General features: G+C 38.8%; 1 protein-coding gene and 1 pseudogene across 3 annotated transcripts in view; both read right to left on the bottom strand.

The window, feature by feature from the left end:
• Positions 1–3,056: 3,056 nt before the first annotated feature.
• UACA (uveal autoantigen with coiled-coil domains and ankyrin repeats) overlaps positions 3,057–16,304 on the bottom strand; it is a 94,735-nt gene continuing 81,487 nt past the window's right edge. For all 3 annotated transcript variants that reach the window (XM_054594775.1, XM_054594912.1, XM_054594847.1), the window contains exons 16-19: positions 10,907–13,645; positions 9,073–9,225; positions 7,123–7,188; positions 3,057–4,563 (exon numbers count right to left, since the gene is read on the bottom strand). In XM_054594775.1, coding sequence (XP_054450750.1) covers positions 4,492–4,563; positions 7,123–7,188; positions 9,073–9,225; positions 10,907–13,645 — 3,030 coding nt within the window. In that variant the 3' untranslated portion in view covers positions 3,057–4,491. The remainder of the gene's footprint in view (positions 4,564–7,122; positions 7,189–9,072; positions 9,226–10,906; positions 13,646–16,304) is intronic.
• Positions 14,668–16,215, bottom strand: LOC129071883 (GTP-binding nuclear protein Ran-like; annotated as a pseudogene).

A 16,304-nucleotide genomic window follows, 5' to 3' on the forward strand; every position in this document is an offset into this window, starting at 1 on the left:
GAAAAGTTTATGTTAAAGTATTGCTTGTCATGTTTTAACTGCAACTGTGAAAAGTGTGTTACAAGCCCTTAATAAACAGGATGGCACAGTCGTTCTCCCCACGGGCGAGTGGTTATTCTTGGCGTGGAATTCCAGTCCTTCCTGGACCGTTCGGGTTTCACTAGATAAAGGCTGACTCTTATTAGAAAGAACTACTCCTCTTTAGGTCTTTTTCTCCCCCATGCCATTGGAGAAGGCATTTTCACACTCAAATTCTTTACTATATAGAGTGACCTGAAAACTATGAGAAATGTGGTTTCTGAAAATGAAATATCAACAGAGGGGTCCCGCCTCCTTGGATCTCCTGCAGGCACCACTTTCAAAGTAGCCTTCACCATGTTCTTCAAGCCTGTGAGAAAGCAATTCAATGATGCATAAAACCAATTATTATAAAATAAGACTGAATCTGTATGGTAGCTGTACACAATGTGAAAAATGACACTTTTTCATGGCCTATTTTCTTTTAAAATGCATGCCCTTTTTCCCACCCTTAATGCTTTCTGCATATGTAAAAATAAATACTCTACACTGCAGGACCCAGGCCTTAAAATCATATAAAAGAGTCCTATAGTTTAATGGTCCTTAAATGCTTGACATCTTTTTCACTTAATGTAAAATCCATCTGATCTAATAGCCATGACTGAATTATAGATATATAATTTTTTTCCATTAAATGTTAATCTTCTGACTTGGCAGAGCAATAGAAGTCTTCTAAATTATTAAGACGGCAATAACCTCTCTAAACTCCTTCCTGAATTCAGACTATTCCTAGGTCTGTTACCTCAAAAAAATTGTAATCCTGTTTAAAATATAAAAATCAGGCCCATTAAGTACAATTTGATGCTAAATATCAATTATAAGGGGCCTATTTTTATCGATGTTTCACTTCACTGAATGGCACGTGTGCACGCACACACACGCACACACACACAAGGGGGGAAGCAGCCCTCACAGGTCTTGGCTCGTTTCCACTTCCATAGGACATTTCTGTATCCTTCCCTCTTTGGTTGAATTCATTCATCATCAATGTTCGTTCCGGCAAACGTGAATAATGAAAATGCCCTCTAAGGCATAAGCGATGCCACTTGCCCAATTATGCTAAACGCAAGTGCGCTCACCAACCAGGGAAGTGTTACTGGAATGCCTGCCATCCCTGCTGCAGCTTCATCTTTAAATAAAAAATTAAACAAATCTCTGCATTCATGACCCTTGTCAGCCAAAGGCCCCCTTTGTGCAATAAGAAACAGAGGCGATGCTAAGCAACAGATTAATGTGTACCTGGAGAGGTTGGTCTACACATCCTGGCTTCAAACAGCCAAGGCCCAAGCCACGGAAAGAGTTTCCAACAACAAAGTGTCAGATCCAGTTCAGCAGGAACATTGAAACAAGAGCAGGAATGCCTAGTTTCCATTTTGTATTTTGTGCACGATGTATTCTGTGCATGGTATGTTTTATGGTGCCATTCATTTTTTTTTCTGAAAATTATTCACGACATTTAGCAGCCAGGAGTAAGGTCCAGGTTCTTTTTTTCTGCCAGACATGTGCTACCACAGTTTGCATGCTCATCACAGACAATCCTCTTTCAACCCTCATTTTAGTGCCGGAGGTACTGCCATTACTTTGATGAACAGAACATGCAAGAGGGAAAAAGATCACCACAAGGTTGAAGAGTCCAGCGATGGGGAAAATACAGAGGCAGCGAGAAGTCATTTTCCTCCACCATAGTGAAGCAGACGTAACAACTGCTGCTAATGTCTGGCATCATTGTGAGCAGTCACCATGGACACCAACAGCTCATTTGAATCTCTGCCCTATTCTACCTCGAAACAAGTGAACCAAGAGCACAGTGCTTCAGATAGAAAAGCACGTGTATGAGAACAGTGCTTACGTCCTTGTTAGCGGACAGCTGGCACCACTGGGGAAAGAAGGGCTTATGTTATGAAGCTGCAAGATTTTTAAAGCAGCAATAATCCCATGCATTTAGAATAACAGAACATTTTAAACTGTAACATTTGTTTGGGGTCAAGAGAAGAGGTTAAAACAAAAAACAAGCCATCAGAAAGATTAAGCTAATTTAATCTGGAGTTTTAGAACACAGGTATGGTGAGAGATTAATCACTGTAATATGAAAATTTAAGATGTTCATCAGATGAATATTTGATTTTCTGTTAATAATTCCTTACAACATTGATCCTCTGTCAAAAGGAATAAGCTGTTCTGATGAATCAGGAGTGATAATAAAAGACTAAACGACGGAATAGTAACAAAGCTTCCCACAAAGGACCACACTCCCACAGGAGCTCGGTGGTTCTTTCAGACAGCACTCGCGTCTTGGACAGCAGCCCATCTTTCTTCCTTTTGGCCAGAAGTTCAGGCCTCACAGTCTTTCTGAGCACAGGACAGCAGAGAGGCCAGCATCACCCATTAGCTATGTTCCACTTGCTTACTGTCTAAAAAGCTTTAGCCGTCAGTGTTGTAAATGCAGTCTCTGCCTTTGATGTCACAAGGTCAGTGAATGAGCGGATGGCATGAATTCAGAGTTACCTGATACTTCCTTCACTCTACATAGCAATCAAAAATAGATACCCCCATCTGTACTTTGAACCCCATTGGTCTCTACAACAAATTCTCCAAAGACAGCAAATGGACTTGTTTACTTACAAGGATGCTCAAAACAATATTCCACAGAAAACACTTTATTGATGGCTGAAGACAAAATAAAATACACATATGTTTTCCTTCCCACCCCTAATATGGAAAATACAGCACTGAAATATGACCATTCAGTTAGGAACTTTCTCCACTCCAGAGCTTCAGTAGGAGAGCTAATACTCGTGAAACAGAACTCATCTGTAGACCAGGGGTACCCAACCTCCAGGTCTGTTAGGAACCAGGCAGCACAGCAGGAAGTGAGCTTGACTGTACTGTGCTTAAGTCACCCCAAAACCATCCAACCCCCCCCAGCCCCAGGTCTACGGAAAAATTGTTTTCCACGAAAACAATGTCCCTGGCACCAAAAATGTTGGGGACCACTGCTGTCGAATGTTAAATATAAAAATTAAAGAATCCAAATATTGCTTATGTAAACTCTGTATATCTACCTAAAGAGTTAAGAGTAAATCCTACGCTGACTTTCTTCTATTGTCTTTACAATGAAGAAACACAGTGACTTCTTTGGTGGGAAAAGCTATTTTGATGATCCCGTGTCCTTGTTATTGTACAAAAGTGGGGTCAAAAGTCTGGTTCATGGTGTTCAAAGATTATTGCTAAGGTACATTTCACAATTTAAGAAAAACTTGGCAGAAATAATTCATTTGTTCAGTTTATTTGCTAACAGTCAAATTAGTAATTTTCAATATGAATGGTAAACAAAATTAATAAAAATATCAAAACATATAAACTTTAATGAGATGTAGTTCATAAAAATGGTTGGTTACAACAGAGTATTCACTATAAACATGTCCACTTTCATTATTTTCTTGCTAACTATATTCTTAAAGTTTACTATATTATTGCACTTTTGTCTAAAATCTTAAAGATCTGTTTTCATGCTAATTTTGCAAGAAAGTTGCATTTCACATTATTAATCTCATTAGTGCAATTTTCCTATAAATAAGTACAAACATTTGGAGGATGCACGTGTAATGAATGCTTGGTTATTATAGTTGCAAATGTCAACGTAATTGCTAAAAAAGTCTAAAATTGTTGACACTGAAAAATCTAGCATACCATTTATACTTCTCTAAATACTGCAGAAAAGTCACCACAAGTGAAAATTAAGATACTGTTGTGGAGATTATGAGGCAATTTTATTATAAATTCCTGATATATTCCACCCTGGCCTGTTCTTAATCTAAATGTAATTTAGCACTGCAAACCACTATGAAAAGAAATTTATTTTAAAAGGCATAAAAGTTACTCGTGTGAGGAGAGAAAAGTCTGTATCTCCAAAAGAAGTCAAAGGCACTCAAGTTACTTCAGTAAAAATGAACTTGGCCAGCCAAGTTACAACGCATTCCTTGAAACTGCACCAGTCATGGCTCAGACTGAAGATCTGAGAGATCTTTTGATCCACTTAAAAGTGGCCACCGACCAAATTAATTTTTCTGAGAGAAACCCTTAAGCAATTTTTTCAGCCTAAGCCCTCTTCAGCCTCACTCAGATGGCTCATGTTTTATTAGCGATGCAATGGTTCAAAAGTATGTGGTCAGTCCAGGGCAAAGTGTTATATTGTTTGCCTAACTGTAAAGTCAACACATATGGAAGATAAGATTTGAACTGATATTAAAAAACTCAGTAACATACTCATCTAATTTTTAAAAACCTATTGATGGAACAAAATATATTTTATTTCAATTATACTAGTACAGGAAGGCTCAGAAAGGCCATGCAGTTGCAAGAGAATGCTCAGCACCAGCAGATGACGTGGACACTGTGGGTCAGCGCTGACCACTAGCACACAAGCCCCTGCCGCATCTGTATAATCTGGAGTAAGGCTGCCTGCACATCTTCATCCATGTGACCCTTGAGACAAAGAAGGAAGAGGAGACATATTTCATGTCATCTTCATTTACACAAGAATTATAACTAAAGACAAGGCTTTATAATAGGGTCTAACTGGTCGTGATTCACCAAATGCCAAGTCCTCACCACGTTGGCTGAACTCTTAAGGATTTACTGGAAAATGGAGTAAAGTTCCATCATTAAAACAAAGAAACTCAATTTAAAAGTAGTGCACACCAGTTGCTCTTAATATCTATTATCAGAAAGCAGACACACTTCTCTCTTAAAACAGTTCGGATGATAAGGCACAGCATGAATGATAAATAAGCAAATAAACTGCAAGGAAATTTTTATCCTTGCTCTGTCTGAGAGTCCGGTGGGTTTTTTTTGTTTGTTTGTTTGTTTAATTAGAAAGATAATTAATGAACAAATCCCCATATTTATATATTTTACATAAATAGAATCATATGTAATTTTGCAACTTGCCTTTCTACCTGGTATCATAGAAATCTATCCCAAGTTATTCCCCTAATTACTTCAAAATATTGTATAGCATCCCACTATATGGATACAGCATAACTTCTTTACCCATTCCCCCAGTGATGGCATTTTGAGGTGTTTCCAGTATTTATGAGCAGATTCCTAGGAAACAAACTGATGGTCAAAAAGCAAGCTCAGTCCTGGCCAGGTGGCTCAGTTGTTTGGAGCATCGTCCTGTGCACCAAAAGGTTGCAGGTTCGATACCTGGTCAGGGCACATACCTACATTGGGGGTTTGATCCCCAGTGAGGGTGCATATGGGAGGCAACCAATCAATGCTTCTCTCTCTTCCCTTTCTCTCGCTCTCTCTAAAATCAATAAGTATGTCCTCGAGTGAGAATTTTTTTATAAAAAACAAGCTCAATTTTTAATTTTGCTAAGTACTACAAAATTTCCTTCTATAGAGATTATAACAATTTACACTCCCACCAACAGGGGATAAATGCCCATTTCCCACAGTGCCCCTGGCCAATCCTATAGCCCAGCACCTTGTTTAGTATTTGCCAATCCCGTTAGAGAAAAATGGCACCTCCATGTTTCTTTGCACTTCCCCCATTGCTGGTGAAGTTGAGATCTTCTTAGCCATTTACTCATATATTTAGAAAGAAACACTTTAAACTTAAAAAGATGGCAAGAGGGTTGATTAAATGCAAGTCAATATGGTGGGTTTATTCTTTGCTGGAGCACTTGAATAGGTTTCAGCATAATGCTTCCTATTAATATAAAAAACTTTTGCTTCCAAAATCTGTTTCTACAACAGCAGGGTGTTTAAATTTCAAACATTAGCCATAGTTGACTAAACTGAATTTCTTAGTTAACTTTATGAGGCCAGAAGGTAAGACTATTTCAGATGCCAGCCGCTTTTCTTATGTTTCATTAGGAGTCAGTAGAATAATTTCAGAAGCTTCTTAGTTTGCTGTGTCTCTTGGCAGAACATGCTCTCTAATACAAGTCTGTATACTCTTCTTCTATTTCCCCTCCTAACTTCCGGTCCTGGTCTCTCAACAGTCTTCTCCAATAACTGCAACATACTATCCATTCCAGCTTATCTTCTACCTACTCAAAAGAAGGTAGCCCAAGATACTTTTTTTTTTAATCATAACATTCATTCTCTTCCATTGGTTTCCCATTCATCTCTTATAGAACAAGCCAGCTTTTTAATTTTAAAAATTCAATGTTGTGGTTTCTTTCTTTTTATTATTTTACCTAGTTCTTTTTTGAAGTGACTCTTCTTTGAAGTTTGCTCTGAATACCCATTTTTTTCTTTTAACAGTGTGGCCTGAAACATTTCAAATCCTAAACAACCCTCTTATATCTCACCTGCTATTCTAACATAGCCTCCTTTAGTACATCTTCCTGAAAAATCTATTATGAGAATTTTGGAGATGCTGATTATAGGGTTTCTACAGAGCATTAAGTATAGTATCTTTCACATGTTAAACATTTTCTTAGTAAGATTTTATTTTTTCAAAAAAATAGCTTTCTCATTATGTACTCAAAGAAGGGAATTCTTAATTTTATGCTTCGCTGGGTTTAAGGCTCAATAAATAAGTATTAGTGACACTCTCCTAACAGAACCAAATTTTTTCCTTAAATTATTACAATTCTGTGCACACCTTACTTGTCATTTTGTGCTTTTATATAGTGTTATCTACATTTCAAAGAGATGCTCCAGCACTACCAAAACACAGAGAAGCCTTTTCCACTCTCCGCTTTAGCTGACAGCCACGTGTGGCCAGCAAGGCATTATCTCCAGCCAGCAACACCATTAACGTGTGCTGCTGTCACATGGTGCCAAACTGTCTACAAAATGAGTGACAAGCAGAGGGAGATAACAGTAAATTGAAGATGTTGTGTTGCCATATAGCTTTGTAAATTTCTCTGGGAAATATGCAAGCCATGATTAAAAGAAACACAATTATTTTTAAATAAGCATATGGGTACAACTACTTTAAACATGACTTTCACATAAATTTACTTGAACACAAAAAATTATTTTCGGTAAAATAATATCCTTTTCAAAGGAGAAACAGCTCTTTACCTGTGCAGCACTAAGAAGGTGTGTCCGATAAATTGCAATTACTTCTTGGTGCTGTCTGTCGGCATCCTAGAAATGTGGACAGACAGACAGATCAGAATATCAGCATTCATGTTTTTAAACACATGGAGGCTTGTGACACTGATGTCCTTGGGCCTGAGGCTATAAAACAGCAGTATTATTAAAGTCCTCCTGCTGCTTATAACAAACCACCTTGGACCCACCCGCTGCCAAATTCCATAGCATAACAGTAGTATGAACTTTTCTCATGAATGGGTGGGAACATTCATAGTGAAAGCAATCCTACTTATCCTAGGTCACGTGAAATGATTGCCTTAGTTCACGTCTAATGCCACTAAATAATCTGGACACTTATCAATTTATGCTTTAGATTATTGCAAAGCTCCTCTTGACCCCATCTCTAGAATTCACTCCTATTATGCTTTGGAGATGGAGGCAGATCTTTCCTCATATCACGTTTGACTTAAAAACCTTGGGGGACACCTCATTATATATAAGAGAGAATCCAAAATCATAAGCTTGGTTCTCAACAGCCTCCATGATTAGAACCAAATACAGCTCCTGTTACTGGCCAGGCTGATGGGCCTCTCGCTGCTCCAGGGCATGCCTCTTGCATTCCACCTCCATGCCTTGCTTCACACAAACTGTCTTTGTCTAGGAGACTGTTTCCCTTTCACCTACCAAAACACCATCTATCTTACAAGTTCAGCCCTTCCTCTTTGAGACTAGCTCCTGCCATACAAGGAAACCCCTTCCTGGGACTTAACTATTGCCTAGCATCTGGGACTCTATTCACAATTCTGTATTTGGTATTTTTTTGTCTTGTTATTCTACTTTTGTTGGATCTCTATGTTGCCTCTAAAACTACCCACAACTCCTTGGGGACCAGACTATATACTCTGTCCCTGAATGTTTAGCACACTGTCATGAACATAATAAATAATAAACAAATATTTCCAATTACTGAAGGGATTACCATTTGCCTTTGATAAGACCCAAATCATCAATTTTAACAAAGTGCTATAGGCCTACAATGTTATAAAATGAACACTTTAAAAAAATAACGTTCTTCTACTCAAAAATAATTCACAACCAATTCCTATAGGATAGGAAAATAATAGCAACAATTTACATTTGATTGGGCTATGTTTTACTTAGTGTTACCATGCATATGAGTTCATTCAATTAAAAAGCAACCAAACAAACAAACAAGAGATCAGTTCTTCTTATCCTATTTTATGGATGAAGAAGTCAAGTGCGAAGGGGAATGTCCCATGGCACTCACTTTCAAATGGCAAGGCTTAGAACTGAGCTCCCATCTCCAGCTTCTAAATCCAGATGTTTCCTTTAATATATAAAAGAGGTATATATCCACATAGGTATTTATATGGATATAGGTACCTATATGGATATATCTATTTCTTTCTTGATGTTTTCTTTTAATATATATAATGATATGTTATAAAACCATAGGAATGTCTATCTTTACTCATAAAGATTAAACAGTATAAGAAACCTTCCTTTACTTGAGTGGACCAATGCTTTAGAGAGTGCGCTGCTGTTGGAAAGACTCCAAATTTGGAGTCAGTGAGTCCCGGGATCCAATCCTAGCTGAATGACCCCAGGCATCCAGTTTTTTCATCTTTGTTTCCTTAACACGGAATGTTAAATGAGATGCATAGAACCTGGTAAGATTGTGATGAAGATAAAGTTTAAAGTATGTAAAATGTGTAGTGTAGTGCCTGGCAGATAGTAGGCACCAAATAAAGTCTGTTACACCACTAGTGTCAGTAACTTTTAACAAAAGTGATTACATTCTTGGATCTGAACACAGCCACAAATCCATCTGATTTCTCAATCAGCTTTATAAACCAACAAGCTGCTGTGACCTTGCACAGAGCGGCCCGCGGCCCTGCAGGCCCAGGTACTCACAGCCAGCTGCTGCTGCAGGGACCGCACTTGGTGCTGCAGAGTGTCAATCAGTTGGCTCTGCCTCTTGCTCGGACTCCCGCTGGTGTAGGTAAGTTGTGAAAGGCCATTCAGTGCCTGTTTTAGTCTTTCTACATCATTAAGCAGCTCAGTTATCTTATTAAAAAAAAGAAAAAGGTTGTGGGAGAAATATATTACTACTCATTTACAATGAACATCTTTACATAGTACATACAAACATTTAATATCCAAACATTGAATTATATTCCTCAGGAACTCCTTCCAAAAGCATTATAAAACTAAGAATAAATACAGTGTATATCCTAAGATTCAAGTATGACCCCAGTCTTCTTGTTTTTAGATAATACACAAATACCTATGAAGTTATACAGACTATCTTCCTGGTCGTTTGAAACAGGAAAGTAGAAGAGATTGCCTCCAACAAAATTTGAAAAATAAAAAAGCATGTCTCATGTACCTCCAGCATTAACTTATGTGCCTTGTTCCTTTAAAGAATGCAGGGTTTTAGACTGCTTTGTCTTAAAGAGGGAAAAACCGGGGAGGCTGCTTAGAATAGTGCAAAGAGCACAGGCCTTAAGGCTTTAAATTAGGCACATCTGGTGTTTATTAGCTGCATGAGCTTGGTTGATTTCCTTTCTTTTTCTAAGCCTTAAGTTCATTATCAGTGAAAGGGGGAGAAATCTTTTATAGTTAAGAAAATCAAATGTTATCATAAAGATATGTATGCCTGGTACATAGTACACAATTAATGGCAACAATTATAAGTAGAAATTAATAACTTGCCATTATATTATTCATAACTACCTTTCAAACAAGCAGGGAGCACTTAATTTCTGGGTCATCTGGGCAGATATGTCCGGTTGGTACTTGGACCTCTCCGAGGGCTGGGCTGTCTACCTTTACTCGGTGCTGCATCCCCAGCACTGAGCATAGCGCCTGGCATGTAGAAGGCATTTAACAATTATCTGTCAGACTGATAAAACTGCACTAAGTCCCCCTGATTTCTCATCTTCACAGTACATATTTCATGCAACTACCACTTCTGAAAATACTGTTGAGCATCTACTGTGTAAATTATACCATGAGAATGAATGATAAAAAGAAAAGGTAAGTTATAATTTTTCTCTGGTTGGGAACAGCTGGTTGGGAAGCTCAACCACATAATTCTGACACTGTAATATTTATGCTTTAAGTGGATGTCAAAGCCAAAATAAAACATGCATTTTGGAAGAGGGAAAGTGTACTGTGGACTAGACTGGACAGTGGAGGCTTCAGGAAGGAGGACAAGTGTTGACGTGGGCATTAAGGAATGCATAGAATTTGACTGCAACAAAGGAGGGGCAGTGTGCTCTGGGTGAGGGGACCAGTCTGTAGAAAGATGTGGGGAGAGAGTGTACAGTGAATTGGGGGGCCTGGTGAACTGGTAGGGGTGAGTGCCCAGATTATGTGTGTCGTGCTCCCCAGTGTCCATGGTTTCTTGCAGGCCAGAAACAGCTTTTTCCCTTCCCTCCCTCACCATTCTGAAACCCGCTGGTTCATGAGGTGCATGTACCTTGCATTTCTTCATCTTTCCTCAATTCTTGGCTGTACCAGCTGAGGAAACAAAACTCAAAATGCTTTTGATTTTTCCATGCCTATACTTTCTTATTCAATTCCAAATTTTCTTGCACACCGGTAGTGTGCAGGAAACAGGAAGGTGGCATTTAATGATCACTATGTTAATGCTTTTGCAAACCTGCTTGCAGGATGCTAAAAAAGATCCCTGTTCCGCTCTGGGATTTCCAGTGCAAAGGAATGCAGACTACACAGGGCCTACCTTATTATCTTTTGCTTCAATTTGCTTAGCCGATTCCTGTATTCTCCTCTGTAACTCTGTGATTGTTGACAAGGACTTATCGCACCGCTCCTGCTGATCCTTGATTTCTTGCTCAATGTTGAAACGGAGTAATTCTTTCTCATCCTTTGCAGATAGTTCCTTCTTTTTGGTATGCAAAACCTCCTCACATACTTCTTCATACTTTCTATTCAGATTGGCCAATTTTTCATTTAAGTTGGAAATCTGTGTCTCCAAGTCACTTTTCGTTGCTTTGTATTTAGACAAATCAACCACCTCTCTGGTCTCTAACTTTTTTAATGCTTGTTTACTATTCTGAACCTCTGACTGGAGTTTGGAGACTTCTTCAGTTTTGTGTTGGTTTTCTTCTTCCTTGGCTTTCAAGCTAGCTTTCATGATCCCAAGTTCTTTCTCAAAGGCTTCCTTTACCTGCAAGTGCTCTGCCAGTGGCACAGAGGCACTCCTTTGGTTCTCCAGCAGCTGACGCAGGGTGGTCACTGTCTGCTGCTCTTTCTCATAACACTGCTGTTTATTCTTCAGTTCTTCCTTTAGATTCTCAATCATGCCATTGAGAGAGTTTTTCAGAGCTTCTACCTGTTCAGATGGAACATACTGCGTTTGCAAAAGTGTCTGTGCTGTAAGGATGTCAGAAGTCTGTTTGGCATTTTCTTCCACCAGCGTCTCCCTCTCGTTCTTCACCTCTGTGTATTTCTGCGACAGGTCTTTTAACTGTCTGTTCAGCTCTTCGGTTTTTCTGCTTAATGCTCTTTCCATTTCATGAGAATTCTCAATAAGAGCATTCTTATCCTTTAACTCCTTCTGAAGAGTGAAGATCTCCCTCTTTAACTTGTTGTTCTCGTGTTTGCACTTCTCGTTCTCTTCGTCCCTGATACTACACTTTTGTGTCTGCTCTGATAACTGTTCTTTTAGTTCTTTCTCTATCGCCTTAAATTTCCTTTCACACTCTTCAAAGCTGACAATTGGAGCATATTTTACTTTAATGCATTCTTGTATTGTGTCGAGTTCCTTTTTCTGGGCTTCGATTTCAGCCTGCAGTGTCACAATCTCCTCCTGGCCCTTCTTGTAGTGGGCTAGGATTTCAGCGCTGTCATCCTGCGCCTTCCTCGCACTCTCACTGACAGCGCGCACCTCTTCCTCGTGCTCTCGAAGGCTGATGTACTCAGCTTTTATTTGGTTCTGAGTGTTCTCCAGGTTTCTTCTTAATATCTCATTCTCATCTTTTATTTTTATAAGTTCTTGATTTACATGTTCAAATTTTTTCTTCACATCTAATAATTCTCTGTTAGTTTTATCTAGTGTACTGCTTAGTGCAGTTTTAATCTCTTCGTGGGTTTTAACTGGCACATACTGATTACTCAGAGTCTTTTTCAATTTAGTGTTTTCAGACACGAGTGAATATACTTTCTCTTGGTCTTCACCACATTTCTTATTAAGTTCAGATAGCTGTTTGTTAAGTTCAACAATATTGGATTTCAGAGCCATTATCTCTTTTTCATGTTTCTCAGGAGGTATGAACACTGTTTCTAGGTGGCTAACATTTTTACTTAAACTGTCATTTTCTGTCAGCAATTTCTCCATCTCCAACTTCTTTTCTGTGTATTTTTGTGTTATATCTAAAAGCTTTTTATTCAAATCACCAACAATTACATCATGTGACTTTTTCATTTCTTCACTTACTTTTAAAGGAACATAATCATTTTTCATTTCAATGGTTAAGTTATGCACTTGCTGGTTGAGGAGCTTATTATCCAGGTAAGCCTTTTCAATTTCCTTTTGTAAGGCTTGATTTTTCGACACTAACTCTGTGATCTTCTTCCCAAGTTCTCCTGATTTTTGTTCTAACCTGCTCTTGAGCTGCTCATGTTCCTCTGGTTTGATGTGCTGAGAAAGCTTGGCCTTACAATTCTCAAGTTCCCTCTTTAACTGTCTAATTTCACTAAGTGATTTTTCATATTCTCTTTCCATATCAACTAACTTTTTTGTCTTCTCATTTACTTCATTTGATAATAAGCTCTTCATACTTTCAAATTTTTCTGCTGGAATGGAAAGGGCCAACTTTGCGAGCAATTCTTTTAACTGGCTTTCCATCTCTGTGACCTTCCTCCCTTTCTTCTCTCGCTCCATTTCACACATACTAAATTCCTTCTGCAGTCGCTTATTTTCTTCTATCAGCTTGCCTTCATCCCGCTTAAACTCTTCAACTAACAACTCATTTTGTTTGATTTGGTTTCTTAATTTTCCCACTTCTGCTGAAGCACCTTCATATTTTGCTTTCATATCTTTGAGCTGATCCTTCAGTTCTTCTGTTAGCCTGTGATTCCCTGTAGCTGCTTCACTTGTAAGATGCTCTTTAAGGGCAAGAAAATGCGTCTGCATTTGTTTCACTTTCCCTTCTGACTCATACATTCTCTTCTGCACATCTTTTAATGCATCTTCTAGTTGCTTTATCTGCTCATCTGAATCCTCCTTGACCCTTTCACATTCTAGTGCTAAAGCTTTGCACTCTGCCACCTTGTGTGCCAGTTCATTTTGGAGCTTGAGTCGGTCTTGTTTTGCTGAATCACAGAAAGTTCTCATTGCTTCTAACTCTTTCTTCAAAATTTCATTTTCAGAATATGAGGATTGATTGGGTAAGGACAGCTCCAGTGGTCTTAACATAGATCTACTTTGCATATGAGCTGGCATACCTGTGGAAGTACACTGAAAAAGGGCGGAGGGGAGGGAAAGAGTATCAATCACAACAGCCAAACACACTTACTTATTTGCTAAGCTTATATAGTATGCACAACATCAGTAGTCAAATGGTTTTCAGACTAGTATTTTGGAAAAATGTAGTACTGATTTGTGAGGCAAGAAAAACAGTTCTGGGTATGATCTCCTTAATATACCCGTAAGCAGTGACATTTTAAAAGTCTGTTCACTTAAGTGTATTTCTAGCAGAACAAAGAAAATAGCTGTGGCCTCTGAAAACTATTGTCTCTTTCCCCATTCATAATACCTACCCCACAAATGACTATCAGCTCAATCAAATCACATTTATTACCTCTATGTTTTATGGCATACAATGTGCTTAGAACTTCAAATTTTGAAACCATCAGAACTCTTGGAAAACAAGTTAAAAATTATTTAATTTCTAAAAAAATAAATTTGACTTCTGAATATCCTCATTGTTAGCTCCAAGATAATGTTAAGTTATAAAAATACCACCAAAATAAACCTGGCTTGTATGAGGGTAGTCAAGAGAATGATGTTAATCGACCCACAGAAAAGCAACAAGTTTTCTTCTCTCAAAGAGAAAGATAAATTAGAACTTTGCATTTAATCTTACTACAAAATTTGATTGACATCTTGTTCCCTCTAGTAAATGCTGACAAAAAAGAAGTATAATTAAAATTCTCAGTGAAACATATAATCATGAAAGACTAAATTTAACAATTTATATTTTTTCCCCAGAAAGCCAATTACAGTAAGTGCTCTTTACAAGTACTAATTCATTGATAAAAGCCATGTGCTATAAGTACATTTGACTATTTCATTTTTCTTTTATTTGAAATACACCTTGCCCTGGCTAGTGTGGCTCAGGGGATTGAGCACCAGCCTGTGAACCAAAGGGTCACTGGTTTGATTCCCAGTCAGGGCACATGGCTGGGTTATGGGCCAGGTCCCCAGTAGGAGGCATGAGAGAGGCAACCACACATTGTGGTTTCTCTCCCTCTCTTTCTCCCTCCCTTTCCTTCTGTCTAAAAATAAATTTTTAAAAAAATCTTAATAAAAGAAAGAAATACAGTTTTCTTCTGATTCTAAATGAAAAGGAATGACAGTAACAAACAAGGTTTCACCACTGAGTATTATGATGCCGCTGCAGCACTCTTATATGTGAAACTCAATAAGGAAACAACTGCATTCCAAAACAGCTAAATATGCAGGTCCAAAAAGTGGCAGTATTTTTAAACTGCCCCATTGACTCCAAAGTTTGTTCATCTCCTTCAGCATCCCAAAGATCAAGCATAGGTTCTGTTTAGCTATATAATAAAGTGGCAAATGTGCTGCACCACTGACATTACAGGACTGTTGCCTATGAAACTGGACTTCTGATGATGGGTTCCAGCTTCCCTTTATCACAAGGCATCATCCTCATCCAGGAAAGCGGTGGTCTGAACAGCCTCAAGGTCATGTCATGCTCAGACTGTGCTGCCAAAGCAGGGCCCATGACAACCTCTGGCAAAAGGCAAGAACAGGCATGGTGACAAATTCCAAGTTAGGGTCTACATCTGCAGTTAGTTTTCTTTCTTTGTTTTTTAAAAGATTTTACTTATTTTTAGAGAGAGGGGAAGGGAGGGAGAAGGAGAAGGAAAGAAACATCAATGTGTGGTTGCCTCTCGTATCTGGGGACCTGGCCTGCAACCCACACTTGTGCCCGTACTGGGAATGAAACTGGTGACTCTTAGGTTCGCAGGCCAGCACTCAATCTACTCAGCCACACCAGCCACGGCTCCAGTTAGTTTTCTAGCCAGCCAGAGGGAAGGGCTTTTCAAAGTTGTTACTTTTGGCAGAAATGTCGTATTACTGAAGATTCTTCTTTTGCTGGAAGACAATTGACTTTTGCCTTGACTTTCCTGTCCTTAAAATCCACTTTGTTGCCACACAAGATGATGGGGATGTTTTCACACACTCCTACTGGATCTCTATGCCAGTTAGGCACATTCTTGTAAGTAACTCTTGAAGTGACATCAGACATTATAATGGCACACTGGGCTTGGATGTAGTAGCCGTCTCTCAGCCCACCCAGCTTCTCCTGGCCCACTCTGTCCCACACGTTGAACGTGATGGGCCCACTTGGGGTGGACCTTCAGGCCCAGGGTGGCTACATACTTCTCAAATTCACCCGTCAGGTTGACATTTCACAATTGTGGTTTTCCCAGTCCTACCAACTCCAACCAATACAAGTTTGAACTGAACTTGGGGTTTTCCTTGAGCAGCCCTGGTGATGTGACTTTCAGAAGCATCTCCCGGTCCCCTCAGACTGAGAGTTGGAAAGATGGCGGAAGTGCGATTCAAATGCCCAAAGATGTGGCTGACCCATTCTACTATTTCAGTGTTGTGCAGTTCAAGCTATACTATCCTTCCCTGGATCAAGAAGAAAATTTACAACATGGAATAATTTCCCAACCTCAGTCTGCTTCTAATTATCTTTCAATTTACCAATTATCTTTAGGCTAAGACTGCTATAATTTACCAAAAAGTTACTTGAACAACTTCACAATTTCCATACTTGTTTTACTATGATTAAATAATATCTAATCTTCTTAAATATCATTCAGTTGATTGATATCCATTCTCTCAACTTAGAATCTTAGAA

Source organism: Pteronotus mesoamericanus, unplaced genomic scaffold (assembly GCF_021234165.1).
Source record: "Pteronotus mesoamericanus isolate MK-2021 breed Mesoamerican mustached bat unplaced genomic scaffold, CSHL_Meso_final contig_100, whole genome shotgun sequence".
Lineage (NCBI taxonomy): Eukaryota > Metazoa > Chordata > Mammalia > Chiroptera > Mormoopidae > Pteronotus > Pteronotus mesoamericanus.